Consider the following 14472-nt stretch of genomic DNA (forward strand, 5'->3'; position numbering starts at 1 on the left):
CGCCGGGGCTCGGCTGCAGGAACTCGGGGCTTCCTCGGTGACTGGAGGGAGGGAGGGCCCGCCACCTGGACCGGCTGCAATCCACTCGAGTGGCGGGTGCAGGGAACCCCTAAGGGCGCGGGATCTTTTTCCTTACAGTGCACGTACCAGTGACGGGACCCTCGGAGGCAGACCCGGGAGTCAGTCCCCGATCGGGTCCGGAAGTCGCCCTTGAGTGACCCGCCTCGGGGAAGGGCTGCCGAGGGCGACTTCGGGGATTCGCGAACTTCTCTGCCCCCGCCCCCCCGCCGCCCCCGCCCCGGCCCGGGACCGCTCATCCTCTTTTCCGGGAACCAACCGTGGCGAGGACCAGCACGCAGGCCCCCTAGCGTCCTTCCGTCCGCTCTGCGCGCCGGGCCGGCTCGCCGCCCGCTCCGCCCGCCGCTCGGGGCGCGCCCCGCCCGCGCCCCCTGCGCCGCACCCTCCGCCCGCGGCCGGGAGACCCCTCGCGCCCCGCCCGCGCGCCCCGCGGCCAGCGGAAGCCCGCCGCCCCGCCCCGCGCCCGCCAACTCGCAGCCCGCGGCCCTGATTGGCCGCCGCCTTCCCGCTCTCCTTCCCGAACCGCCATTTTGAAAATCTTGTTGATTCTGTGGAGCGGCGCGCGCGTCACGCCAGACAGCGACCCGCGCGCCTTCCCGTCGGCGTCGGCCCCGCCGCCTTCTGCAGCCGCCTCGTGCTCTCGCGCTCCAGGCCCGCGGCGGCCGCGACCCGCGGTGAGGGCTGCAGCGGGCCGCGGGAGGCCGGGCCGGGGTGCTGCGGCCGGAGGGGGAGGGACGCGGCCATTTGGACGGCGGCCTGCGCGGGGGAGGGGACGCGGGCGCCCGGGGCCGGGAGGGCGGCGGCGGCGGCGGCGGGGAGCGCGCGGCCGCCCCGTCCTGGAGCGAGCGTCCGAGGCGCCCGGCTTTCTCCCTGCCCGCAGGTCCAGCATGTCCGCCTCGGCCTCTGCCGCGGACGGAGACGGCGCCCCCGCCCAGCCCGAGTCCGAGAAGGAGCCCGACCTGCCCGACCCCAGAGCGGAGAGCGAGGAGGAGGAGGACGACGACGACGAGGACGAGGACGAGGAGGAGAAAGGTGGGAGCCGCGCGGACCAGCAGGCGCCCCACGGCGCTGCGGGCGGGACCGGGCGGGCTGCGGTGCGGCGGCCCCGGGGCTGGGGAGCGGCGGCCCCGCCGTCGGCGCCCCGCGGGTCTCCGGGCGCATCTCTGCGGCGTGAAGTTGTGGTCGCGGCTCGCGCCGTCGGCGACAGTCCCGAGGTACCGGCGCGCCCGCAGACCGGCCGAGCATTGGCTGAGCGCGAGCGGAGGCCCTCCCCCGCCGAGCGGCGCCTGGCCCCCGAGAGCTGTCGCTGCCGAAGAAAGTGGCTCCAGCGAAAGGGCGCCGCGAAAGTTCCGTGCAGCGGGGCCGCGGCAGCCGTGGGGGGGGGGGACCCGAGCCCGGGCCCTGCCGCTGGCCGCGTTGACAGGTGGGCGGGCGGGCGGTGCACCTCGGGCCGCTGCCAGCCGCAGCCCGGGGAGGTGGCCCGGCCCCGCAGCCTTTGCCGGGAGCCCTGTCCAGCTTCCTCTCTACCTGGCTGACACGCACCCGCCTGGGAGGGGACCCAAGTTTGAAGCTTTGCAAACAAACCCGTATTTGACCGTTTCTTTAAGTCTGAATCCGTCACGGCCAGCATTTTATAATGCCTGGTGGTTGAGGATTGCGAGCCTTTTTTATGCCCCAGGGTAGGGGTATGTTTGTATTTAACCACAGTCTGCATTTGATTATGAGTTTTAACATGAATTATTGCTGAATAGTTTTGTTATTTGTGATAAGCGACACTGGGCAGTGATACATCTGTTAACTAAAACTTTCTTGGCATTTTTCCCTCTGATCTTATGTTTATTTTTCAGTCTTTCTAGAGTGGCTGGGTTGACATACCACAGAAATGGTCATTTGTTTTGGTCAAGGAAAAAGAATTACAGAACTTATATAAATATACTGTGAATGGCCAAAAAATAGTGGTGCTTGGAAGGCTGGTGATAGTTCAGAAAAATCCCAGATTTTGTTCTAAAGAAATAGTTGGGTTTTAATGTTTTGTTGTTGTTGGGGGTTTTTTGTTTGTTTTATTGTTTTTGGTAGTGGGGATTGAAGTGGGGGGGGGGGCACTCAACCACTGAGCCACATCCCCAGCCCTTTTTTGTATTTTACTTAGAGACAAGATCTCAGTGAACTGCTTAGCTCCTCAATAAGTTTCTGAGGCTGGCTTTGATACTCCTGCCTCAGTCCCAGCTGCTGGGATTACAAACATGCCCCATGGAGGAAGGCTTAATATAGTTTATGTTTATGGTGCTGGGGCTTGAACCCAGGGCCCTGCTCATGCTAAACAAGCATCTGTCACTGAGCTCTTCTGACTTTTTTTTTTTTAAGAACATGGTTTAGTATAAAGTTTATCTCCTAACAATTTTATAATATTCTGAGTTGCCGCAGTCCAGCTGCAGCAAAATAACGGGGTGGTGGGGTGGGGGGTGACAAACAACTTGTGTAGATTGATACAGCAGGAGTGGGAGCCCTTTATTGTAGGACAACAGAGGTATTTATACATTCCACACAGCTTATCTAATTAACATAAACTCCATACAGCAGTCAACCAATAAGGAGTCTCCACACTTAATGGCTCACTGGCCTTACTTCACAAACCATTCCCTCTGGCAGAATGCCAGGCGCCATCCATATTTGTTTACAGACTCTAACATTTGCCAGGTGCCATCCTGACTTGTTTACAGACCTTAACACTGAGTAGTACCTTTTTTACTCATTTGTAATGTTTCTGGAACACCTGTATGTACCCCTGAATACTTTAGTACAGAGACATCTTGGAAGCAAGGCATTGAAATTGATGAAGTGTGTGTCAAATAAGGGGTTAGACTAGCCCAAAATGTTAGTGACTTGGAGAGAAAAATGAGTGAGTTGACTGGTAGAAAGATGACTTGTAGTTTGCTTTCTTTGGCAAATAGGTATTTTCTGAAAAAAATTTGCAGAGGTCAGCAAGTTTGGAGATGATTATGACTTACACTTTGGATGTATTGAGTCCAAGTACCCATAGGACATGAAGTAGAGCTATGGTAGCAGCTAGGTGTGTATTAGTTGATCTGAATCTCAGAAGAACACTCTGCCTAGAGTTAGACTGGGTAGATGATAATCAGAAGCAAATGGTTTAAGTCACCAGGTATGAGACAGTCTGTTGATAATAGGGTGGCTTCATAGCCCTGGTTCCAGAATACCTGCTAGCATCCCTTTCTGATGCTTTATGTGCACATTTTTACATCTCCAAATTTTATTTATCCTTCAGAGCCAGCACTAATGTTCGATCCTGTTTTCTTAGTCAAAAAATAATTCCTTCTTTACTCAAAGAACTTATTTGTATCTTTTTAAAGGTGTTTTATCATCTTCTGCATTACAGCATGATATGGTAGACATGATCTCTTTCAAAAAATGTTCAGTGTCTTCATCATCTGTTCATCCCCTCAGTATCGTGTGCAGTTTTGCACAAAATAGGCATTCATTCCAATGAAAGAATCTTCAACAATATGCAGTTTTTAAAAATTTCCTTCTATTTTAACCAGTGGTTAATAGTTTTAGATAAGTAGCGTTTTAAACACGATTTTAAATAATGTTTTTGTATATATTATGTATTTCCTGTTTGGGGTGTGGTATGGAACTACTCTGAGCTACATTCTCCAACCCTTTTTTATATTTTATTTTCAGACAGAGTCTTACCAAGTTGCCCAGGTGGAGTCCAACTTGTGATTCTCCTGCCTTATCCTCTGGAATAGCTGAGATTATAGGTGTACACTACTGTGCCCAGCCAAATTTTTCTTCTTCTTTTTAAAGACAGTCTGGACTAAATAGAACTCATTTTTTTCAGAGTGATTTACGGGCCATCATTATGAACATTGTTTATATCACATCACGTTAAGGGTTGGCCAGTCGATTGTATATTTAAACTTACATTATCTGACAACAGGTAACAGGCACCAAAATATAGTTAAGTCTACAGCAGTTTGTAACAAGGTATTGTGTATTTTATGAAGAATAAGAAGAGAGAAGTTCAATGGCCCCAAACGCAAAGAAATGATGAAATGAAAATAGTAATAATTATAATTAGATCATTACTCATTGTATGTACATATTGAATTATCACACTATACCTTGGAAATAAGTACAATTATGAAAAGAAAAATTAAAAATAAGCTTAAACTTGCTGGGCGCATGCCTGTAATCCCAGCAGCTTGGAAGGCTGAGGCAAGAGGATCGCGAGTTCAAAGCCAGCCTTGGCAAAAGCAAAGTAAAAAATTTCTGTGATGTTTTATCTTTTATGTCATTTACTTCTCAAAATTAATTTTCTATCTAGAAAAAAGTCTCATTGTGGAAGGCAAGAGGGAAAAGAAAAAAGTAGAGAGGCTGACGATGCAAGTGTCTTCCTTACAAAGAGAGCCATTTACAATTGCACAAGGTGAGTTTATTATTTTTTTCATTTTATGGTGAAAATGCCCAAATATGCAAAAATATGGTTAGCCTTGCTTGTTATTAGCAGGGTATTTAGCCTTAAGTAAATAGTAATATATTCTTGACTTAATTTTATTTGCCTCATTAAAGCAAAGTTATATGTAAATTATGCTGTAAAATAATTGTCAATAAAACAATTTTATAAATGTATTAACTAAGGGGTATTTATGTGTTTTTTGTTGGTTTGTTTTATTTTGTTTTAAGGAAAGGGGCAGAAACTTTGTGAAATTGAAAGGATACATTTCTTTCTGAGCAAGAAAAAAACGGATGAACTTAGAAACCTACACAAACTGCTTTACAACAGACCAGGCACTGTAAGACCTTTTTAAAAATAACCTTTAATCTGTTTTCTCTTTTGTGTATTAAAATGCTTTAATGATAGGACCATAATTTTAGTTTTGCAAAACTGGTTGATAATTTCATTTCTGTACAGTTGAGCACACTGACACACATACTTGCTATTACTTGTCACAGGTCACATAGTTGGATAGTAACAATTAGGACTATAATATTCAGGGCTCTTTGTGGTTGTTTCTTATTCCTAACTGAAATTTTAAAGTATGATTATTTTAGTAATCTTTAAATATATTACATTAGGGTTGGTTTTTGTTTTTTTGAAGTACTAGGGATTGAATCCAGGGGTGCTCAATCACTGAGCTACATTATTATCCCTTGTTATTTTGATATAGGGTCTCACTAAGTTGCAAAGGGTGGCCTCAAACTTGGGATCCTCCTGCCTCACTCTGAGTGGCTAGGATTACAGGTGTGTGCTACCATGCCTGGTCAGAAATTTTATTTTTTTGGATATTCTGGCCATTGAGAACAAATAATTCAGTATAATTGTATCTCATTTTGTACAAATACCTGATAGCAATGTGGGTGGTACTTCTTTGCCAAAGAAACTTAATACTATATACAACTCAGTGTTCCATACAATTAAGGAAACTTTATTTTGTGTTGTACATGGGGAAAGTAAAAGTTTGGTGTTATTAGAATAGAATGTCTGAAGCCTGACATAATTTATTTCCTCATGTGTTAATCTCTTTTAATCATCACAACAATATTAATTTACACAATTCTCATAACTAGTAAATGGTATTAACTTTGGAATACCAAAGAGTAGCTTTACTTTTCAAAGAGTAAAGTCCTTGACTTCTGATTTGGAAAATAAGAATTATGAGTAGTAACTTGTATTGCTTATGGAAAGGACATCTGTATGTGTGTTACTGAGGTTAACCCAGGGGCTTGTGTGTATTAGGCAAGCAAGCACTCTTACCACTGGGCTTCTTTCCTAGCCCTTTAAAAAAAAAAATATATATATATATATATATATATATTTTTTTTTTTTTTTTTTTTTTTGAGACAGTATCTCTATAAATTGTCCAACTTGGCCTTGAAAATACAGTCTTCCTGCCTCAACCTCCTGAGTAGCTGGGATTATAGGTGTGTACAACCACACCTGACAGAACAGATGCCCATTTATTTATTTATTGGTACCTGGGATTGAACTCAAGGACTTTCTTTCTCTCTTTATTGGTACCGGGGATTGAACCCAGGGGCATTCAACCACCGAGCCTCATTGTTGCTGAGGCTGGCTTTGAACTTGTGATCCTCTTGTCTCAGCCTCCTGAGACACTGGGATTGCAGGCATGTACCACCATGCCCAGCAACAGATGTCTTTTTAATCAGTAAATTTCCAAATTTCCTGGGACTATTAGATAACAGTTTTGTTAAAAGTCCCCAAATGAAAAGTAATTGTTATAATAGTAACATTAGTAATATTTTTCAATTTTGAATATATTGTAACTTAAAGACAGGAAAATTAAGGTGTTGGCTTTGAATTTTTTTTGTACATTGCTAGATAATAAATATCAATAATAACATTTTCAGGTGTCCTCATTAAAGAAGAATGTGGGGCAGTTCAGTGGATTTCCATTTGAAAAAGGGAGTATCCAATACAAAAAGAAAGAAGAAATGTTGAAAAAGTAAGTCATTTTTGTAAATAATCATGTTTTAATCACTGTATTTTCTTGTTTTAATATTTAATATATTTAATTATAATACTTATGTAAATATACTTAGACATGAACACCCTTTTTTGTACATTGATTGTTTAGGTGCTATGATTTAACTTATTTTCATAGTGCTAACTTGGGATGTTTGTTACTTTCTAGTGAATAGGAATTATCAAGATTATTGAAAAGCCTTAAATTTTTATTTCTAGAAGAAATGATACAGATTGATTATTCAGAGGGTCCAAAACTCTAAAGGAAATGTAGTGAAAAAAATCTTTCCAGTTCCTATCCTTGTCAGCTACTTTGTTTCTTTTAAACCATTTAAACTATTTTGAGGGTGATCACTTCATAGAAACAGTGTTCTTCATAATGAAATAAGTTGATGTGCTTTCAGAGTTTTTTTTTTTTTTTTTTAATGCCTGTAGTTTAAATAATTAATAAAAATGATTACTGAGTTCTTTGAAACATTGTCATAGTCTAAATGCTGAAGAAGTATAAATTTAATTACTAGCCAGAAGAATTATCAAATTCTTTAATTTTATAGGTGAGAATCTTTTACATAATTTTCCAGTAAGTTTACTTAATTTATTCTTTTATGCCTTTAAACTTAACTGCTAAATGGCAGTTTCAGTGTTCTAATGCTCATGTGGTTCTACACTAGCTAAAAGTATTAAGAGTAAGATTCAGAGAAACATTGGCTGTTTGTTTTTCAGTGTATCTGACAACCAGTTCTGTTGGCTGTTGCCATTATATTGTGGGGAATGTTTATAAACTCCTATATAATCACCTTGGTTTTTCCCATTTTCTGTTTCAGATTTAGAAATGCCATGTTAAAGAGCATCTGTGAAGTTCTTGATTTGGAGAGATCTGGTGTAAATAGTGAATTAGTGAAGAGGATCTTGAATTTCCTAATGCATCCAAAGCCTTCTGGCAAAGTGAGGATCAGTTTTTACTATTTTAATGGTCTTTCCTTACTTTCTCTTTTCTATGAAACAGTATAATTGAACAGTAGTTTTGCACTTGGCATTCAGTAATAGTTGCTTTTATAAAGAATATACCTTCCATTGATAAAACTGCAACACTTCAAGATAGAACTAATATGGAAGGAATAGGAATATGTTCACTGGTATCAATTATGACAGGTATAAGATTAAGAAAAGTATATGTTAGATAGGACAAAAAATACAAAACTAGGGTTGTGTGTCTAGAAGGTCCTTGAAGAGAAACAGGTTGAATATGAGGTGTTGCGTCGGGCCGGGGATGGGAGTATAATCTTGTACTAAGGATAGAAAGGATGAGATGAACTGGTTGTTTTCTAGATCCTGGAATAAAGTTATGAGAAAGTGACAAAAAAGCTGAAAAACAAGTTTCCTGGATTGAGTTTCTAGAATCATCAGAGCTCTAGGAGCTGGGTAGGGAACTAAAACAACCATGTAATTTTCCCATACTTCTTAAATTTTAAGTTTACCTTAATTATTCAACAGTAATCAATGACATTGGTGACTCAAAATGTCTGTTGAAATGTTACTTATATGTTCTTGCATTTTCAGCTTGTTTTAGGTCTGTTGGCCAGTGTTCCATATTCCTTTCTCATTTCCATAGGAAAAGAATGTAAAGAGGTCTAGCAGGCCTGTAAAGGAGTTCACAGGGGGTGGGGGTGGTGTGGAGAGCATGAAGAATCAAAATAAGAAAACAGCTCTGGAGCTTTGGTTTGCCTGCTCTTGATCCCACTCTACATTAGCTGTACAGGGACAGATAAAGGATAGTCAAGCTGCTACTTCAATTAAGCAGCTACTAACCCAAGGGGTATGATTTTTTTTTGTTACATTAGATTGGCTTACTTGAAGACAGATTTTATTTTCTAATTTTATACCTATACTTGTGCTTTTTAAGGATTTTGTATGGCAGGATGATCTCAGAAGCAATTACTAACTAACTTTTATGTGGTGCTGAGGATTGAACCCAGTGCCTCCCGTGTGCATGGCAAGTGCTCTACCACTGAGCCACAACCCCAGCCCATTCTTTGAAAATTAATGAGATAACTCAAGAGCTTTGGTTTATGAACAGTTTAATTTTCAAGTAATATTAACAAATATTTTGTGCAAAACATTTTCAAAAGAATTAGAAGAGTGGCATTATTTTGTTTTTGTGCATCTAGTTAATATTGGCTTAGAAGAAAACAGCTCAATTCTCTTTTGCTTCTCATTCAGTCTCTTACAATTTACTGTTTTGCTTGAAATATACAAAAAAAATTCAGCCTCACACATGTATGTAGTTAGGACAAGAAATATTTTTTTAAATCCTCTCAGATGATGGTGGGTATTTTCTTTTGATAACAACAAAAAAAATCCACAGTTGGTAGTTTCTTAGAGATTAGTTGTAATTTTTAATGTAGATCTGGAGACATGTGAATGAACATGGGTCTTTTACCCATGTATGTTTTTGTAACATCATGCCTTTACCATTTGGGAAATAATACTTTCCTGGCTTACATAATGCAGATCTTCCAAATACTGACACATTTCATGAAGCATGTCAAAAGTCACATTTGTCAATATATACACTATTTTGTCAGAAAAATCTTTAGATACTAGGAAATTACCACATTCACAGTAGTAGAAGTGTTTTTTCCAAATTGCAATTTCTGCTTAGTTTTGTAAAATTTATTGGCAGTAAATACTGTCAGTTGTTTTCCTTGAAGTAACAGTTTTACCTGCTTGCTTTTGAAAACATGTCTATCAAATACCTAAATTCTGAATGTCCGTGTTCATCAGTTCTTTTAAAAATTATGTTCCAGAGCTTGGGGTGTCATTGTGGGTAGAGTGCTTGCCTAGCATGTGCAAGGCCCGGGATTTGATTCCCAGCATTGCCAAAAATAAAAATGATGTTCCATGAAAAAAACAGCTAGTTTAGCTCAAATCTCAAAGAATTGCACAAATACTTTCCTAGAGAAAATCATTGAATGTCAATGTGAAGCCAGAGTTTTATGTGGTGTATTTCCCATTTTGTCACAGATGTTAAAAGGACAATGCAAGTAATATTATGGTTTTATCAAGGACATTCTTAGTAGAGCAATTTTTCCTTTTTTTTTTTCCTATTGATATGTAGTTGTGAGGGATACAGTGACTGCTAGTATATTTTGTTGCATTGATTGATATGAAGGTATCTTGGTTAATACCCACCTATGCTTTTGAATAATCAGTGAAAATTTCTTTCTTTTTTAAATATTTTTTGTAGTGGACACAACACATTTATTTATTTATTTATTTATTTATTTATTTATTTATTTATGGTATTGAGGAGTGGACACAACACATTTATTTATTTATTTATTTATGGTATTGAGGATTGAACCTAGAGCCTCACATGTGCTAGGCAAGCATTCTACCACTGAGCCATAACCCCAGCCCTCAGTGCAAATGTCAACACCATAAAAAGAACAAATAAGTAATATGTTAATATTATTGTGAAAATAGTTGACTGTATAGAGTCTTAAAATGGTCTCAGGGAACCCCAGAATCCATGAGCCACATTTTGAGAGAATTTTGGTACTAGAGATTTAACTCAGGGGTGGCTTTACTAACACTGAGCTGAGTCCACAGTCCTTTTTGCTTAAGTACTTTTTAAAAAATTTTGAGAAGGATCTTACTAAGTTGTTTAAGGCTTTGCTAAGTTGCTAAGGCTGGACTTGAACTTGGGATCCTCTTGGCTCAGCCTCCTGAGTCCTTGGGATTACAGAGTACTACTGTGCCTGGACTTCCTCTAGAATTTCTTCCATCTGTTTTTCACATGTGACCCTGTGGTGATTACTTCTTAATCTGATGATGGTAAATTGAAGCTATTTTCTGTGCTATTGTAAGCTACAATCATTTAAGAAAAATACTTTAAGGCCCGGCACAGTGGCTCACGCCTGTAATCCCAGTGGTTTGGGAGACTGAGACAGAAGAATCACGAGTTCAAATCCAGCCTCGGCAATGGTGAGGCACTAAGCAATTCATGAGACTCTGTCTCTAAATAAAATTTAAAAAGTAGGGCTTGGGGATGTGGCTCAGTGATTGAGTGCCCCTTAGTTCAATCCCCAGTACCAAAAAATAAATGAATTTTTTTTTTTTTAAAAAGGAAAATGCTATAAGATCTATTAATTTTTTTTCAGTAATAATTTTAAAGGTATTGAAAGGACACAGCATTCATCATTGTCTGTCTTACTGTACTGTTTTTGTGGGGGTTTTTTGTTTTGTTTGTTGGTGGGGGGTAGATTTAGTTTCCAAAAAGAGATAATGTTACTGACATTGAACTCTGTTCAGTAGATTTAACTTAGAACCAGTATAGGAAAGGCTCTAAAGCATTTGTTTCTATACTACTTTATGTTTTTACTTTATTTTTTTTAACAGATTCTCATTTATTTTTGGTAGTTGATTCTTTCACTTTTCTTTTTTTTTAATATTTTTTACTTTTTAGTTTTAGGTGGACACAGTTTCTTTATTTTTACGTGGTGCTGAGAATCGAACAATATCTTTATTTTATTTTTACGTGGTGCTGAGAATCGAACCCAGTGCCTCACGCATGCTAGGCGAGCGCTCTACCACTTGAGCCATATCCCCAGCCCCTCTTTCACTTTTCTTTATAGATTTATCCAGCACCCATTCTTTTCCCATTGCTATTAATTCTGTGTAGAGAATACTACCTGAATCTGGTTCCTGAGCTGAGATATGAGATAGTAAAGGATGTCACATTATTCTAATACATTTGAGACTTGGCATTCATATAGTGAACAGTAGAAGTTTGGACAATGAGTGTCACTTTTTCTCTAAATAGTGCTATCAAAGAATTAATGTAAATGGGAATTGGGTCTTGTTGGTAGTAGTTCACATAACAAGGATCAAGGATACCTGTATACGTTAAAGGATTTTTTTTTTCTTTTGAGTACTAGGGATTAAACCTGGGGCTTTGTACATACATACTCTGGCTCTGAGCTACAGTCCCAGTCCTTTTTGAGATAGTCTCCCTGAGATGCCCTGGCTGGCCTCCAATTTGGGATCCTCTTGCCTCAGCTTGCCAGGTAGCTGGGATTTCAGGTGTGTGCCACCACGTTCAACCTCAAGGAAGGTTTTTTGTTAGTTTGTTTTTTGCTTTTTTAATAGAGAATCATCTCTAAGAAATGTTTTTGATTGAGCCACTTTCTGGAGTGATCTAAGTTGTGTTTCCCAGTCTGCCTTTAGAATCACCATTGTTTGGGCAAGCTAGAGGCTGTCCTGTTATTTGTTTTATTTGTAGATAACTTGAGAACACTATCTTCTAGTAGATACTTTTTCTTTTTTGTGTAGGTGCCTGTGACTCCTGAGAAATTGGATATTCCTGGGAAAGACCTGTGGTTCTGTTAGTTTTATGAAAAATATTATGTAAAGTTGCCACAAACATTTATACAATTTAAAATATGTTGAATATCCCTTATCTGAAATGCTGAGACCAGAAGTGATTGATTTTGGATTTCCACCCCCCAATTTTGGAAGATTTTCATAATGAGATGTCTTGGGAATGGGACTCATGTCTAAATACAAAATTCATTTAGGTTTCATATGCACCTTATATATACACCACCCCCTGAAGGTAATTCTGTTTACTATTTTCATGTGCCTGCTTTTGTTTCTTACTTTTTTTTTTTTTTTTTTTTGTACTGGGGGTTGTACTCTGTAGCACTTTACCACTGAGCTGCGTACCCAGTTGTTTTTATTTTGAGGCAGAGTCTCTAAGTTGCTAAGGCTGTCCTCAAATTTGTGATCATCTTGCCTTAGCCTTCTGAGTTGCAATACAGGCATGTACCACCATGCCCAGCTCAAGTGTGTGCCTGCATTTTGACTGTGCCATGTATCACATGAGTACACATGTGGATTTTTCCATTTGTGGTAAATGTCAGCTCTAGATTTTGAAGAATAGGGATGCCCAACCCATACTTTGCATTATTTTACCCTAGTGTTTTTGCTTATTGCCGAATATAATGTAACACGGGCAAAAATAAAAGAATATAAAAGATAATTGTATGGTTTAATTGAATATTAGAGTGATTGTAGTGCACCTATTTTGTGGTTCTTAATTAGTTTTATAATTAACATACCCAGTGTTTATTGCATATTCAGAAGCATCAGCCAAAATATGATCCTGGCATTATTGAAAATATTGCCTAAAGGCAATATGATAGTTCATTCAAAAATTCAAGATGTATAATTGATGATAAGGTTTTATGTTCTTTTTTAATAGTGCCTCCCATTCCTTTTGATTCATGAACCCTCTAAAAGCAAGGACTCTTAGCAGCAACAATTTTAATGCTTATAAAAATGAAATAAAATGTCTTAAAACAATTATGATAAAGTATAAACAACTGTCTGCATGCACTGCATTTCTGGTTCCATGTCATAACCTAGAATACATCTCTCTCAACTTTTGGGAAGTCTTTTTAGGTGTTTAGAATATGAATAGAGTATTGGTAATACAGTTTTAGGTTGACCTGACTCAATTAAAAAAAAAAAAAAAGGCCACAAAGCTTGTATTTTTTGAGAGATGAAATTGAGAAGAAGTTATCAGGAACAGTTGGTTGATTTGGAAATCTGATTCCTTATTGGTGTTGTTATTATGAATTTTTTATACAGCCATTGCCAAAATCTAAAAAAACTTCTAGCAAAGGCAGTAAAAAAGAACGGAATAGTTCTGGAATGGCAAGGAAGGCAAAGCGAACCAAATGTCCTGAAATTCTGTCAGATGAATCTAGTAGTGATGAAGATGAAAAGAAAAACAAGGAAGAGTCTTCTGATGAAGAAGATAAAGAAAGTGAAGAGGAGGTAAAGTGTTCTGTTTTCTAAATTAAGTATAAACCCATTTCTTTCCCTTATAGAGCATCTAGTTTTATTGCCAACCCAGAGTATAAAAGTTGGAATATAATAGTCTGAATGTCCTGAATTTGAAATGTTTACTTGAGTCTAGAATAGGTAAATGGTCAGAGAAGCTGGAAGAATGCTTATCCTGAAAAGGAGCACATTGGAGCAGATTCTCCGAGATTTTTTTTCATGGTATATCATTAACTTGAGCCAATTAGTGCAAAAAGTAAGGTGTTTAAGGGTCATCATTTGTGTGTGTGTGTTGGGCGTTATTTAATGAGGATGACATTGTTTGAAGTTTGGTGGGTAAGTTTTATAGGACTTAGAAATGTCTGTCATTTTTTACTTGGGAGTATTTGTAAAACATTGAGAATACTTACTTATCTTCCAACCTGAGGCTTCAGGAAGGAGGTAAACTGATGAAGTTAAAAGATTAAACTTTTGATATACATCCTCAGTCAGGTAGGTAAGGGAGAACAGGTACAGAAGATGTATCTGTACATTCCTGTTGTTAATGATGTTCAGGTAGAGAGTATTTAATTTTGTTTTGGTGTTTTCCTTTAGCAGTCAGAACTTGCTTTATAAATTGTGTGTAAATTCCCCTGTCCTAGGGACTTAGTTAATGCTGGGTTGACATTTTGGGCTAGATAATTCTTTTTGTGGTGCACTTCTAGTCCCTAGTTGTGATAACTGGAAATATCTTCAGACATTGCCAGGTGTTCCCTGGGGAGAGGAGATTGAGCACTACAGAATTAGAAGGATTAAAAAGTAGTAAACTATTTTTTTGTGTGTTTAGTGTTTATTAGTCTTGAGGTATTTAAAATTCATCCTTGGTTTAATGTCAAATGAAGTATGAACTGCTTTATAATTTTAAAAGATGGTTGGTTACATCTGTGTAGCAGGTGCTTCGCAAATATCTTAAGGGTTTTTGTTTTGTTTTGACAAAAAGGAAGATGAATAATCTGAGAGGAAAACATGTGACAGGTTTTCTTGTTCCTTTATTGGTT

General features: G+C 39.6%; 1 protein-coding gene across 2 annotated transcripts in view; it reads left to right on the top strand.

Moving 5' to 3' along the window:
• The first annotated feature begins 536 nt into the window (after positions 1–536).
• DEK (DEK proto-oncogene) overlaps positions 537–14472 on the top strand; it is a 32984-nt gene continuing 19048 nt past the window's right edge. The window contains exons 1-7 of one of the 2 annotated variants that reach the window (XM_081295740.1): positions 537–752; positions 959–1110; positions 4427–4528; positions 4786–4895; positions 6472–6566; positions 7411–7531; positions 13241–13429. In XM_081295740.1, coding sequence (XP_081151866.1) covers positions 966–1110; positions 4427–4528; positions 4786–4895; positions 6472–6566; positions 7411–7531; positions 13241–13429 — 762 coding nt within the window. In that variant the 5' untranslated portion in view covers positions 537–752; positions 959–965. The remainder of the gene's footprint in view (positions 753–958; positions 1111–4426; positions 4529–4785; positions 4896–6471; positions 6567–7410; positions 7532–13240; positions 13430–14472) is intronic. The other variant, XM_081295741.1, reaches the window with a different exon arrangement.

This window comes from Spermophilus citellus, assembly GCF_964194105.1.
Source record: "Spermophilus citellus genome assembly, chromosome: 5".
NCBI lineage: Eukaryota > Metazoa > Chordata > Mammalia > Rodentia > Sciuridae > Spermophilus > Spermophilus citellus.